General features: G+C 36.7%; 1 protein-coding gene across 7 annotated transcripts in view; it reads right to left on the minus strand.

Annotated features, from left to right (window-relative positions):
* DMXL2 (Dmx like 2) overlaps window positions 1-15,725 on the minus strand; it is a 140,242-nt gene that overhangs the window by 2,396 nt on the left and 122,121 nt on the right. For 2 of the 7 annotated variants that reach the window (XM_081831077.1, XM_081831076.1), the window contains exons 29-42: window positions 13,689-13,867; window positions 12,057-12,187; window positions 11,450-11,571; window positions 10,841-11,042; window positions 9,891-10,008; window positions 6,605-6,667; window positions 5,732-5,818; window positions 5,532-5,653; window positions 4,201-4,339; window positions 3,457-3,517; window positions 3,202-3,329; window positions 2,602-2,679; window positions 1,105-1,196; window positions 444-496 (exon numbers count right to left, since the gene is read on the minus strand). In XM_081831077.1, the coding sequence (XP_081687203.1) occupies window positions 444-496; window positions 1,105-1,196; window positions 2,602-2,679; window positions 3,202-3,329; window positions 3,457-3,517; window positions 4,201-4,339; window positions 5,532-5,653; window positions 5,732-5,818; window positions 6,605-6,667; window positions 9,891-10,008; window positions 10,841-11,042; window positions 11,450-11,571; window positions 12,057-12,187; window positions 13,689-13,867 (1,575 nt within the window). The remainder of the gene's footprint in view (window positions 1-443; window positions 497-1,104; window positions 1,197-2,601; window positions 2,680-3,201; window positions 3,330-3,456; window positions 3,518-4,200; window positions 4,340-5,531; window positions 5,654-5,731; window positions 5,819-6,604; window positions 6,668-9,890; window positions 10,009-10,840; window positions 11,043-11,449; window positions 11,572-12,056; window positions 12,188-13,688; window positions 13,868-15,725) is intronic. The other 5 variants (XM_031028133.2, XM_006733305.3, XM_006733307.3 and 2 more) reach the window with 3 other exon arrangements.

A 15,725-nucleotide genomic window follows, 5' to 3' on the forward strand; every position in this document is an offset into this window, starting at 1 on the left:
CTTTCTGTAAAAGAATCCACCTAGCTATGTTTAACCCAAATGTACTGGAGCATGGAGCCTTCTCTCAACAGCATCACAGGAAAAAGGGCTCTCTTGGACACCAATTGGAAAAACAGTCTTAAAAGGAATAATATTTAAGTGGCATTGTTCGTATTTCTTGTTCTTATAAGGTTAACTTTTATTTTATAGTTAGGTATAATTCTTTAAAATACCTCCTTTCTACTGAGCTCAAATATTTTGCAACTAATTCCTAAAAAGGCATCTCCATGTCATATTTTCCAAATAGAATATAAAATAAAGACCATTCTATGCTAGCTGGATAGCTACCCTCAGCAAGATACTCATTTATAACCCATGAATAAACAAACACTCACTGGTTAGAATAAAACCAGGAAAGCATTCCTTCATAGTGTACTAAAAATCACAGACCTTAACTCACTTACCATGAATGAGGCTGTTTCCAGGTGATATCAATGTGTCCCAGAGGCATACATTTCTTATAAAGAAAACACAACAATGGTTCATGATGTGTTTTTTGTTACTGACTTCAAGTCAAATATTTTTACTCATTGCATCTTACTATCTTTTTTGTTCACTCGTATTCATAAAGCAATGATTCTCAACTAGGACGAGGATAGAAGCTAAGAGTTTATCCTTTTCGAACCGCACAGTTCTATCTCACATGGTCCCATGTGTCTCTGCCATCTCATCCCCCAACCCCTCATTTTTCCATTACCACTCCAGGGAAACTGAGGCACAACTTCCTGGGGAGAAGGGATGCTTCTGACCCCCAGGGGTAACCACTGCCAGTAAATGAGAGGTTTTATTCATGGCATGTGTTGCCAATGACAGCAGTGTCAGGTCAAAGAGAATATCCAGCATGATGGCTGCGGAGTCTCAAGACATTGTCACCAGCAAAAAAAAAAAAAAGGAAGCTTTAACATAATTACATATGCTTACTGAGAGCCTACGTTAGGAGTACTTGTTTCTTCTTGAGAAAGTTTTTGTATTCACGAGGTGGAAAAACTCTACTAAGTAAAAAAGTCCATACTTTGCAGCAGAATACCTTTCTGCTTATTTCTCATGATGCTTCTGTCAACCTACCTATTGTCGTTGGACTGTCCAGATGTGGCAACCAGACTTGAAGAGGTGATAAATGCGAAGTCACTTGTGGCTTTACTGTGGCACTGCCAACTCTATGAGAAACAAAGTGCAAGTGATGTTACCTAGAAGCCCCAGACAATCCGCAATCACACACACACAGTCCTGCTAGCAGCATACGCGGGAACTAAGAACCATCGTTAAACATCTAGAATAGAGAACAAGTGAGAAGCGCATCAGCTATCATTTGCATATTATTTAGCTAATATCCAATGGTATTTTAAAACGGGAATAGTAAAAAATATGGAATTAAAGGGTTTCTTTTTTAGATTATCTAACAAAGGAACAGGATGAACGTAACCTAGCCATTTAATTACATTAAGGGCCCAATCAAACTCACTGTTAATGATCTCAAATACATTTAATAAATCTTACATAATAATATAAATCATAATGAACAATAATGACCCAAGGAGGGAAACTCCTACATGCCCATCTCGTAGTCTTAGACTACAGTGTGAAGAGCTCAAGTCAAATTAACTTTGTAACCTAAATGCAAACATCCACCTTCCTTACCATCTCTTTCCTTCCACTTGAAGACCGTTAGCAATAATAAAAACAAGGTCAAAAGTGGTCCTACAAATTATCTACAGGCTTACAGCTGCCCCAAACCACTCCTAAAGATGTTCCAGCACTGTGGGAAATGATTTACTGAGGCAGGCATGACTTTGCTTGTTGGATCAAGTGAATGAATAGAAATTTGGAGGCAAAGACCCAGGAGGGTGTCCAGGTATTTTAAAATAGACATTCTTCTGTTTGGAATTATGGTATTGATCTGAGTGAAGGCAAAAGGATAGATTCAAGATCACTTCCATTTCTGTAAAGACTTTATGATAGTCTACAGGGTACTAATTCAAGAGAAATATCTTGTCTCATATACATAATTAAAACCATATATATAGTCTAGAAAAGAAAATTAAAATCAACATATATGAAGCCTGAAGTTCTGTACAAGACGGCACTACCTTCCAGCCCTCCTACCCTACCTGAGCGCCCACCAGGTAAAGATAGGTTTGTCTGCACCACCAAATGTTTTAATACGATTTGGATTAATGAATGAACATACTGGGATTTGTTAATTTAGTAAGAAAAATTCTGAAGCAAATTAGAATACACAAAACCTGTTAGAATTTTGTAGTGATTCATTTTAGGTACTATATTAAAAATCTATCAAGAAGTTAGAGTTTTCAAAAAAGGAGGACCACTCACAGGGAAATCCCCTGAACATTTTCAAATATAATAGTCATCCTTCAAGTTCTGAAAAGCAAAGTCATTTTGGTTTAAACTAGGGCAATAATGGGTGCTGTGCTGCTGGGCAGAGGTGGCTCCTCCTCAACATCTCCAATGAGTGAATCTCCAATGAGATTCGGTGTCTGAAACAGACACTTCATAAACGAAGCAGCCTCTCTCTGTGCTCGGGGAATGCCGAATGATACCTACCATGTAAGGTTTAGGATTCGATGCCGTTTGGTTTACTTGCCAGATACTCAGAAAACCCTCTCCATCTGCAACACCACACTGTAAGAATGGCATAAAAAAACACAGCCTCTTAGTAAGCATATCGAAGGCAAAATCACTGAGGGAGAGTCACTCAAACCTCACTCAACATTCTGCCTACACCTATTTCTATTACCGTAGTTCCTACGAAAGTCAGGCACCATAAATATCCTGCAACCTTATTTAAGTGCTTTTCCACACCTACTTCATTTTCCTCCAAACATCTCTAAGATAATTTAGTAAGAAACTGGAAGGTTTTTCTCAGGTGCTTGACTGAGCTTATAGGCACCACCAACACACTCAGCAGAAAGAGTTCTTTACCTTCACAGTATTCAATATCTTTAAATGGATGACTGATCCATACAAAATTTTAAAGATCTGTGCTTTGTTGGGAGCCAAGAGGAGTGTATAAGCAGAACCCAATAAACTGCCTGCCCAGCTTAAATCCAGGTCACTGAACTGGTTCTCAGATGTAGTTTTACTAACCATCTACTCATAAATATCTTTTTCAGATGAATTTAGCAGTAAGCCCCAAGAGCCAACCTTGTTGCCTTGTGAATTAAAATATAATCTGGTAACTCTTGCATTGCCGGCTTGGCGGAAACAGACAAGTTGCTGAGGTCGTGTCCATTCAAACATTCGTACACTGCCATCCTGGGCACCTGTAAGATCTGAAACAAAAGGAAAAGCAGAAAATAAGAAACGAAAACACTACAGAGTTCCAATATTTCCCATTCTATAAATGAATTTCAGAATGACAGAGGCCATTTACAATGCTCTGGGTCACAAAACACTTACAATACTGATGGACTGGGTGGGAGGTCATTCTCTTAACATTATGTAGATTCCTTTTCATAAGCTTTAAAAGAAGGTAAAAGACAAATTCATTTTGTGCATCACAGAAGAGACAAGGAAGAATATGCTTCAGGCCAACTCTAATTCTCATAACCTTTATTCTCTCACAACTGGATTATTACTAACATATGGCCTGTTGTGGGTTTTCTGAACCACTTCACATATGACACTTGTCCGAACAGGCTGTGGAAGCAGTCACTCACGAGCGTAGCCCTGGCCCATATGGACCAGGCAGATACCAAGCAGCTTCATTGAGTGATTAAGAGAACTCTCCTCCAAGTGCCCTCCCTGAGGACACTGAGGAGTATCTGCAGATTCTTCAGAGCAGAACATGAGAACAGGACCCCTTCAACTACAGTGACTAACAACAACGTTATAGACACATTTTTCAAACACCTGCAGTAGACACAACTCCTCTTTGTCTCTGCTTTACCACTTGGTGCTTCTCAGTTTGCTCATCTATAAAATGATAATGGGAGATAATAAAAGCACCTACCACCTAGGGTTGTTGTGAAGGAAAGCGTGTACCTGACACAAAGAAAGTCACAACATCTTAGCTATTATTATTACGGAGTACTAACTAGTCACTGCCCCTGATCTTTAGGATCATTCCCAAGTCAAAATGATTTCAACTTATTTTTGGGTGAGTCCGTACCCAGAAACCACACTTAATAGTAAGTAACATACCACACTGGCTCCAGTGCTGGTCTGCCCACTGCCCAGCCACGGCAGAGGTGAAGGTGGACGCACCTGACCTGCTGAATAGCCTGTTGCACTGGCTTGATAAAGAGTTGTAGTGGAACCACGGTAATCAATATCATCTGAACTGTGAAAAACATTTATGTGTTACTGTGAAAGTTCCATTTTCTCGTAATACAAATTCCAATTACAGAGCTTCTTATGTACCCACAGGTTTTTACTTATAAATAATGAATACCCTTAAGAAAAACTTAGGTGTAATTCCTAACCATAGGCAATTTTAGTACTAGTTAACTTTTTCCCTTTAGACAAAACTTATAAATTTAATGTTGTCTGGGGGCAGTTTTACTGCTGCACAAGTTGGAACAAATGTTCTGAAGGATTTAACACAAATACTCTTTTATCATGTCTAGAAAAAGATTATATAAGGTCTCTTCAAATACAGATATCCCATGTATCAGATTCACGTGTTCAGGGTGGTTAGTACTTGGATGGGAGATTCATACATTTTAAAGAAATCTGAGTTTAAAAATTTCTTCAAGTGTTAGTAATCATCACATAAAAGTTAAATTTTTATGATGGACTGTATCATATTACATGGTTACATCAACTCTGAAGTAATATTATATGCTGACATCAACTCTATAGTAATATTTATACTAACAAAACAGAAAACCCAACAGACCAAGGAGAGAAGCTATGATGCACCATTTTCCAAGCACATAAAATGTCCAAGAGTCTGTAGAAAAGCAAGAGGGAAGGCAAACATGGAGGAGGAACCCCAAAATAGGAAAGTGTTGCAAAATACTTGTTGGTGCAGTATCCATAGCATTACTGAAAAGTAAAGTTGGCTACATTTTTATCTGTAAAAAGGGAATGCTTGTCAGGTGGTAATCAAGAGGAAACACTGAAAATTACTCAGTAAATGTGACTTATCAGTCTAATTAATATATTGGTGTATTCTACTTTTTGCTTTAATTATCCAAATCAGCCGAATTTACTGAATACTATGTAATTCCTGACATTTCTTTGGGGTTAAATGTCAATGCTGTATTTACGGCATTAGGCTTTGGTATTGGGGATTATTCTGACTCCAACACTATGAATAGTTCCATGTCTAATGGAAGAAGTATGGGTCATTTGTTCATTGATGTAAGAAGAACCTCTTTTTGGCAGCTAAACCAATTATGTTTGTTTCCTATCCAAATAAAGGGAAAGACATACATGCTTTTCAAGATAATTCAAGTCATGGGCATAACCATTTAACGGGTTCTTTAAGAAAACCTCATTTTTAGATGGACTACACAAGACAGACTAACCTTTTGGATTCTCGGTCATATTCTTCTCCAATCCATATATATGATTGACAGGCCAACAGAGAAGTAACATCGAGTTCTTGTACATCGTGTGTTGAAGCCAAGACAATTTCATTACAGTTCGCCTACAAAGCAGGGTCAGTAATTTGAGCAATTTCACTAATAAAAAAAAGTACAATCTTTATAATGACTAAAGCTTTTACCTTATTAATGGAAAATGCCATGATCATATCCGATTCCTTATGAATGATTTTTGCCTTTCCACCTGGATAGCCCAGGTCAGCTTCAACCTACAAAACGTTTATTGACAGTTTCAGTTGTCGTGTAGCAATGTGTGAGACATACACACATTCCACAAAATTTAAAAGAAGGATAAGAAGAAAATGTAACAGCAACAGCAAGAAAAAAAGTACCAGTAATTTAAGTATGTTGAGACTTAGCTTTGGAGTTAGCTTAAATTCTCTGATGTCCTGTAATCACCCCAATTATAAAGATTTCCATTGGGATACTGATTAACTGTCATGAAAGATGGCTAGCATAGTTTTCATTAGTATTTGTAACAGCAATATGCCACTTGCATCTCTTCCAAAAGCGTGCAGACACTGTGGTAAGAATGTGTATGCATCAAGAGGCACAGAGTGGAGGAAAAAGACAGTAAGACAAAGGAGTCATATAAGAAATTAAACATTTTAAGATAGGGTGCTGAGACAGGAATAAGGAAAAGTTGGAAAGAACAGTTAGAAAGGGACAAAGGAGATGGATGAGAAAAAGGTACACTGGCTTAGGGTCAAAGATGATGGGAAGGAAAGAAGATGCAGAATCAAGGAAAGACAAAACCACCATGTTTAAGGACAGACTGAAAAGGGGGAGACATGAAGATGTCACAGGAAGAAGGAAAGAAAAGCATCGATGCTTAGGAAGAGCAAGTCGGAAACAGTGGGGAATTTCCTACCCCAGGCCACTGAGGTGTATGGGAGCAATGAGTATTCTGATTAGCCAACATGGTTAGTACTAGAGATGAAGGTTAGCTCCTTGAACTCTGAGAATGAGCAAAGTACAAGAGCATGGACTACTACCTTGCTGCGGGAATCTTCCGCTACGCAGTTTTGTTTGACCTGTTCCACATGTTCTTCTACAGACTAAATAACACCACACGTCACAAACACAAAACACATGCATGAAACGAAATTATAAAAAGAATGAAAAATTTCAAAGTGAAATGGTCAATCCATAACTTAAAGATGGTAAAAATGAATGTGTAAACTTTCCTTTTAAAAGCACAAAATCAAGAAAGAAAAACTGAGTAAATATGATGTCTTCAGATGAACACAAAGCAAAGCAAGCAAAATTCAAGTTAAAATGACTATTACATATATAAAGATTGTTTCAAAATAAGATGGCTAGCATAGTTAAAAATTAGTTATTGGCGTACCAGTTATGTAACTTAAAATCCTAACTTACACTGCAATCTCTAAAAATAAGACCTACCTGAACGAAAAGATGCATTCTATACTACATAGATTCCTATCTTACAGGGGGTTACTCCAAATACAAATTAAAACTATTTCTGAACGCAGATTCAAAGTACTGATAATTATTTCACTCTTACTCATAAGAAATATATCCATGAAGGAGGAGTTAGGGATTAGAATTCCCATCAACTGTTTACTATAATCAAATTTTTCTCCTTATACGTAAAGAAATATTTGATAAAATGGGGCACAGGAAAGAAATCACATAAACAGCTTGCTCCTGGTTGATGACAGGGTCATTAGGGACAGCTACGATCAGAAATAATAGTTGTGGAAACCTGTGAAGGTTTGGTCAGAGCAACACACTCCTCCTAATACCTCTTGAAGTGACTGCTTCACTTTTAGCCAAAAAGGCCAAATTCTCTGTGCATGCCTTCAGCAACTGCCCAGGGCTGCTGCAGTGGACAATGACAGAAAGGCAAATGTGTGCAAGGCCCACTCAGCAAAAGCCAAACTGCTGAACGACCTGTTTGCCTTTAATCGAGTAGCTGAGTTTGCACCATTTATTGATTTCGCAAAAAACTGTCTTATAGAATATTCTTCTTTAATATATTCAAGGAGTAAAAATATCTTCTTATGAATATATCTAAAATTTCAGCATTTCTCAGGAGAATTTTCTAAGTAATTTTTAAAAATGAGGCAACATTTTAGAATTTTTAGGATTAGTTTGTCAATCAATTTACTGAATTTATCAAATTTTCGAGTACCAAAATCCCATTTAACGATTTAAAGAGATAAAACACTCTCACTGAGTGGGTAGTTTTGATAAATGTTCCATATTTCTGAGCTTAATGACCAGTTTTTATTTTGTCTTAACAGCTTTAACATTTTTTCAATTTTTTCCTTAATGAAAACAAATTTTCAGATTTGTGCTATTCAGTACAATAGCCATTAATCATATATGACCATTTAAATTAAACAAAATTAAGTCACACTAGCCACATTTCAAGTGCCCAGTAACCATATGTGGCTGCTAACTATTGTATAGAACTGATAAAAATTTCCATTATCACAGAAAGTTCTATTGGATAGCACTGGACAAGATAGTAATTCTGTTCAATAATTTGAAATTCAAAAGGTACAAAAGGGGTACATGATAAAAATTCTTCCTCCCATCCAAAGTCCCACCACGTACTTCCCATCTGTGGAGCCAACCAATGCTTACAGAGCATTTTAAGAAATGTTCAATTTATCTGTATCCCACCTCCCTCTTCATGGAGACCCTCTGCTGTTAGAAAATTTGAAGAGAGAACACACAGCATGGGCTGCTGATCCCAAGAACACAGAGACTAAGGGGCAGGAAAGGGAGAGACTTAGTTAAAGAAGAAAGAAACCTGAGGGAACAGATCCTGAAGGACAAGTTTGAGGGTCCCAGCAACCCAGAACCCTGGCTTCCCACAGCACTCCGAGGCTCTGACAATCCAACCAAAGCACCACTACAAACCGCATGAATAATTAAAGTATGTTTTCAATGAATCATTACATTTAATAATCTGAAGAACTAAACACTCAAAAAAATTGATCCTTCAGTGAACTGGCTTTCTGGGAATAAGAGAGTCCTAACTGAGCAAATATCTTTTATGTTAAACCTATTTCTTAGATTTCTAGATCTTATTCTATGGAATTTGGACTCAGCATCACCACAGGAAATAGTGTAAACAGTGGACTGAACGAAAGAGAATCTGACTCTACGATTTCCCTAACAAAACCCAACACACCGATGATTTCAATACCATCTGGATCTTTTGTTATCGAAAAAAGCTTCTAAGACTCCAAAGAATCCCCACAGCTCATTTCACCTACTTCTTCATTTAGATACATAATATTAAATCCATACAGAAAATAAATGACCATTCACAAGGGCTGACCACAATTACCATCTAGATATGGGTGACTAACGAAAAGAATGAATCGGGTAGGTTCTGCCACTCCAGGTATGGGGGGAAACGGAGATGCAGTTCTGTATTTTACCTTGGGAAACTGAGCCATGTAAACTGTCCCTCTCAGCTTTCACTTTCCTAAGTGAAATATAATTCGTTACTCTTTTCTCGTAGATTTTGTTTACCATATCTTTAATCTCATCTGATACTCTACTCTGAACACTGCCCATTACCCTCATTAAGTAGCCTGGTATGTAGGACTGATATGCTCATAGAACAGATCTGTGCACCCCTCATTTAAGAAGGAAGAGGCAACTTTTAAGTTCTAAAGTCCCAGTCTCCCAAGTTCCTGATTCTTCTTGAACCCTGTATGGCATTACATTAATTTATATTCAGCTTAAAATCACTGTGCAAAGCAGAACCTCTGCCTCACTTTGTAAAAGCAAACTTCCTTCATCTCGTATTGGTATTTCTGTAGTTTATTCTCCTTCACAAAATTATCCTGAATTTCTTGCTTCTAAAGTTTATCCTGTTCATTTCTAAGTGCTAAATAAATAAGATGCTTTTAAAGGGCTATGTTAGATTTCCAATTAAATGATTTTCAAAGAATCATCATATAGAGTACACTCATTTATATATTAAATTACCCAAATCATCCATCACAGTATTTAGTATTTGTAAAAGCCCAATGGCAAGTATTGCACAAGAAGGACCAACTTTCACTTAGTTATATATGATTTACCAAGGGGTCTATGTTGGCTTCATTGTTCTAAAATGAAAATTATAAGATTTTATCTTATAAAAGAGATTCACTGTAGTCTGGTAAATAAACTATTATGCATAAGGTATGAAAGATAGTAAGTTCCAACCAAAAAGTAAATCAAGCACTGACTTCATTAGAAATGTTAAAACTAAACAAAAACTACACAGAAAAATTTTTTTCAAAATACCTCACTCTGTTTTCTTTTCTTCGTGAAAATATATCTAATAAATGTCTCTTGAAGGACTTCTTGTTTAACGAGGAAATGCCAGAGTCGTTTGACTGGAAGTGCAGAAGAATCCCGGGATCTATGAAAAAAAAATTAACGTATCTTCTTTTACTCTGTAGAAAATATGCTTCATATTTGCAGAAACTTTAAAAAAAACCCTCCATTATCTATTGCAAATAAGTTACATTATTAAGCTCAATAAAATTTTATAATTTATTTCTCGTTTAATTTTTAGTTCTTTTAAAAATCATTCCTTCATCCAGCAATTAATTCTCTAATTACAGGTTCTCTGAATGAACAGGTTGAGCTGAGAGTCAAAAGAAGTTCTTATTATTCTCTTTTTAAATTATATTGTAGGGTTGGTTCAGTTGGTTACATAACATCACCAATGACTATAAAGTCACAGATTTCATTTTCAATAGCCCAACTAAAAAGCCTTGCTCTTTCAAGCTTATCAGCAATACTCTTAATTATGGGACAGGTGCCTCACAAAAGCATGTTGCTTATCCAAAGGACAGGCAGGAGGGCAGGTAGAAGTTCAAAACATCAGTAAAAAACCTTAATATGTTTATTGTTAAATTACTGCCAAAATGTCAGTAGCACCTTGTTTGCACATGTAGATTATTCCAAAATATTTCTGTATAAGTTCTTAAAATAATGGCAAAAATATAATAAATTTTTTCTGATTATAAAAGTAATAAGTCTATTGAATTATAGGTAATACTGGGAAAAATGCTTTCTATGCAGATTGCTAATGTTTTCCTTAACATATAACTACTAGAAATAGAACCACAGGTTCAAAGTTATGAACGTTTTTATATAAACATAATATGGGCACATTTTGCCAAACTATCTTCCAAGGAAAGTTAAACCAGGTTACACTCTCATGAGCATTATGAGAGCATCCTTACTTGAATGGAGTATTTTCTGGTTCTAGCATTGCTTTATTTCGAAGAATAGCTGGTCCGGCTCCTACTGAAAGGTCAGTTGGGTATGTGTTGATATAGTTAGGGGGTGGACCTTCAAACTGATCCATTTTCTCTTGCAAGATCTGTTCCCAGTTCTCCAAGTTTTTAATCACAGCAATGCCTAATGGTGATGTCACAGGCAACTCTAAAAGGCGATAGAAAATATCTTGTTTTGATTAAAAAAAAATGGTGATCATCCACATATTTTAAAAATCTGAATTTTTAGAGCCAAAACCTCTGAAAACACAAATAAATCTGAAAATGTTAATCTTATACCATTTGGATTCTTAGTGCTTTTAACAAAATGGAAGGCCAGCTCTCTAAAATGAGCTGAGAAAATATATAGCTTCTCTGGTCTAATTTCTTGCTTTTTCTTTCAACCCTCTGGGTAAACAGTGGTTCTTGCTATGAATTAAAATCATGGACTGGGACCTAAAAAACACAAGACCTCATAAAATCTCTAATTTTTAGTACCAAATGCTCTTTTACATAGATTTTCGTGAAGAGAAACTTGATGCTAATTTATTATATTTAAGAACATTACTTACTTACCAGAGAATTCCAACCCAGCAATGGGAAAGAAATTCTTGACATTGTGAAGTACTAGCTTAACCATTGTCAAATGCAGAAGAGCCCAGCTGTTCAAGGAAAACAAACAAACAGATTCTCCTTCACTGAAAATAACATCAGGAGAGAAGCATAGTAATGATTCCTGTCAATTGCTTAACCCAATCTCCAACCCAGAAAAAAAGCTGTTTTTTTCTAACAACCTGAACCTTTGGATACACTCAAAAAATAGAAAATATGTAACAATATGTCACACTTACAATATCTGAAAATTAACTAATGGAAAAAATTTACCACATAGTCACATGGAATCTAACAGCATATCAATGAATGTATGTTAAAGTTCTAATAGCACATCAATAAATTATGTATTTTTTCTCACTAAAAATGTTTGTTTCCCCTCTACATGTAAGCTATTCTTTGAAACTAGATATGAAAGAAATACGCTGTCTAGAAATTTACCTCAAAGGTACAGAATTACTAACCTGAAAATGGAAGTCAACTCTTGTATAAATTCATGATAATATTACTTAAAATTACTAACATCAGGATTTTTTTTTTTACAAAAATAAAGGAGAAAATCCTTATTTACCTATAAGAATTTGGATCTTGGTGCTCTTGTATTTGTGTATCTGAAAAAAAAGCATCATCTTCTTCTTCATCACTATGAATGCTTTCATCAGAATCATATATAACACCACTCTCAGACAAAGGGAGAAATGGCTGCAATAAAAGATAAAGTTATTTTTTAAATATATAATTGGGTTGTTTTTGTCCTAACTTAATACTGAATATTTTAAGTGGTGTCTAAGTAAAAATATCCTTTCGCAAGTGATACTAGACCTAGAAAAGTCAAGAAAACTAGGCAAATTCCATAAAATACCTGAATAGCTAGATCCAACAGAAATATTTCTGCAGCATTAATTACAATAGCCAACTTATGGAAGCAACCCAAGTGTCCACAGATAGATGAATGGATAAAGAAGATGTGATAATACACAATGGAGTATTACTCAGCCATAAAAAAGAATGCGATCTTGCCATCTGTGAAACATGGATGACCTGTAGGACATTATGCTAAGTGAAATAAATCAGACAGAGAAAACAAATACCATATGATTCAATTATATGTAGAATCTAAAAAACAAACAAACTGGGGCGCCTGGGTGGCTTAGTCGGTTGAGCTGCCAACTTCGGCTCAGGTCATGATACCAGGGTCCTTCTCCCTCTGCCCCTCCCTCTGCTCATGTGCTCTCTTTCTCTCAAATACATAAAAATCTTTAAAAAAGTAAATAAAAGTAAAAAACAAACAAAAAAACAGAAACAGAATCATGCAGAAAACAAACTGGTGGTAGCCAGAGGAGTGGGAGATGGGCAAAATAGGTGAAGGGGATAAAGAGGTACAAACTTCCAGTTATAAAATAAATAATTCATGGGGATGAAAAGTATAGCATAAGGGAATATAGTCAATAATATAAGGGAATATAGTCAATAATACTGTAATAATGTTGCATGGTGACAACTGATAACTACACTTATTGTGGTGAGCACAACATAATGTATACGATTTCTGAATCCTTGTGTTACACACCTGAAACTAGTAGATCATCCTATGTCAATTATACTTCAATAAAAAATAAAATAAAATGTGTATGACAGAAATATTAAAAATCAAGCCTTTTTCTTATGTATCAACATAACTAGTGAGAAAAGTCTAAAGAAAAAGGACACACTGAAAAACATAAATACCAAAGGAAAAAGTTTATGAAAACGTTTTTGTCAAAGAGCTATAGTGAAGGAAACCACAAATCCTTCTAAAAGCTATATAAGGAGACCAAAACATGTAAAACTATAATTCTTTACAAATTAATTTACAGGTTTTAAGTTAATTGCAATAAAAATCTCCCTGGGGGGGGGGAACTGGGTGGCTCAGTCGTTAAGCGTCTGCCTTCGGCTTGGGTCATGATCTCAGGGTCCTGGGATCGAGCCCCACATCGGGCTCCCTGCTCGGCGGGAAGCCTGCTTCTCCCTCTGCCCCTCCCCCCACTCATGCTCTCTCGCTCACTCTGCTCTGTCTCAAATAAATAAAATCTTTAAAAAAAATAAAAATAAAAATAAACTGTCGTTATTCAACCCAGAAGCTGCCTCATCATTCCTATGTGATGCATACATAAGAATTAATAAAATAAACACATACAAAGCTTGTGCTCCTCACACCCCTTACCTTTGCAACAAAATAATCCCACATACTAAGTTCAGGAGGAATAAATTTTTCTTTGTAAGATGGTCTCTCTGCAGGCACTGGTGGTGGAGTAGCATCTTTTACAGGTCTTCCGGGGACTAGCATTCGCATGTTAAATCTCCTACGGTGTTTATCTATGTCTTCAGAAGGAACAGGAGGTGCTGAATAAAGAGAGAAGAGGAAAAATAAAAAACAGCATTTATTTTCCATTATTAATTCAAAGAGTTCAAGTTAACTTTTCTTTTCAACCTACTCTTGCCATGTTTTAGTTTAGCCTAAATTACTTCTATCTGTGCTTCTAAACTTTCTTAGTTACTGCATCCATTTTCCAGCAATCATGGCAGAGATGCAGATGAGGATAGAGCATCAAAGAATACCTTGCCATGAAGCAGCCTGTGTGCTACACAGAATATGGATTAAAGTAATTCTATGTATAATGCATCAAATAAATGGCATATTCATTAATGCTTAAGTGATTATTTCTGGCTAAGCAGTTCAGGAAAGATTCACGGAAGATGTAGCATGTAAAGCACGCCTTTAAAAAAGAAGGCAGAAGCTCAATGTGCAAAGAAGGGGCAAGAGAAACCAGTGACTAAAGGTTTGGATGAATGAGGATGATAACAGAGAGAATAATATGGAGTAAGCATCGCTAAGAGAGTTATTTAAAATGGAGCCAGGAGGACACTGAGGAAGTGGGGTTTATGCGTCTCCTGTCTCCAATTCTCGTAACTGCTGTTGAACTCCACTAAAGCCAAGGCAACTGCTGCATTTAGAATGGACATAAATGGACTTTTCACCTAGCACTAGTCATAGCAACCAATCACATACAGATTAGGGTAACTGTAACTATTACAGTACCAATCACATCTCCTTCAAAACAACGTATGTAAATTCCCTGTTTTCTCCTTAAAAACTGTAGCCTCCTTTGTCTCTCCAGAGCATGCTTTCAATTTCGGTCAACTCTGTGTCTCCCAGACTGCAATCCCAAAGACCCCAAATAAATGCACACATTTTATTTTGCAACTTGTGATTTTGTCTTTCTTTTTTCCCTGGTCGACAAGGAGTAAACTACTTTTGCCAGACAGGCAGTAGGGAGGGGGAATAACAAGAACAGTCCAGAATTGGGCTAGGACAGGGCTCTGGATGTGAAGCTGGGAGCTTATCCTATGGGCGATCCTCACTAACACTTCCTGAGCTAGTCACAGGGTGAGGTACAGTTTGCTCGGTCAATGAGACAGAAGATGGAGGATGATCACGTCAGGAGGGCGAACTAGGATGGTGGGTAGTCAAGACTGAGAAGAGTTAGATATGAGGAATACAAAAAACAAACATCAAAAGGATTCAGGAACTAATTGGACAGGGGAAGGCCAGAAAGTAGAAGTCAACCCACTCTTCTCTTAAAACTCTTTACAGAAAATCATAATTCTAAAAGATTTTATTTATCTGAGAGAGCAAGAGAGAAAACTCATGAGTGGGGGGGAGGGGCAGAGGGAGAAGCAGACTCTTCCTCCATGAGTGGGGTGTCTGGCTTCTTTCACTTAGCATATTTTTGAGCTTCATGCTGGTTATAGCATATATCAGTACTTTGTTCCTTTTTAATGGCTGAGTAACACTCCATTTATGTATATACCACACTTGGTGTATCCACTCATCATTCTTGATGGTAACCCATAATTATCTTTCAAGTGGACTACTGCAATAGCCCCCTTCTTTTATTCTTGTTGCACAGTCTATTCTCCATACGGCAGCTAGAGTAGGCCCTGTGAAAACTTAAATCAGATTAGGTCACTCGTGCCAGTAAATTTCCCATCTTTCTTTAAAACAACAACTGAAGTCTTTACCATGATCCATGAAATCCTAAATGACCTCACCCCCAGCTTGTTGTCTTACCCTATCTCTGTCCAAACTTCCCCAGCTCAAGACAGCCACTCTGGCCTCCTCTGTAGTTCCTAGAAAATACCAAACTCATTCCTACTTCATGACCTTGACACTCCCCTTAACCATCAGCTTGAAAGGGTC

The sequence above is a fragment of the Leptonychotes weddellii genome, chromosome 9 (genome assembly GCF_054177405.1).
Source record: "Leptonychotes weddellii isolate Sample4059 chromosome 9, ASM5417740v2, whole genome shotgun sequence".
Lineage (NCBI taxonomy): Eukaryota > Metazoa > Chordata > Mammalia > Carnivora > Phocidae > Leptonychotes > Leptonychotes weddellii.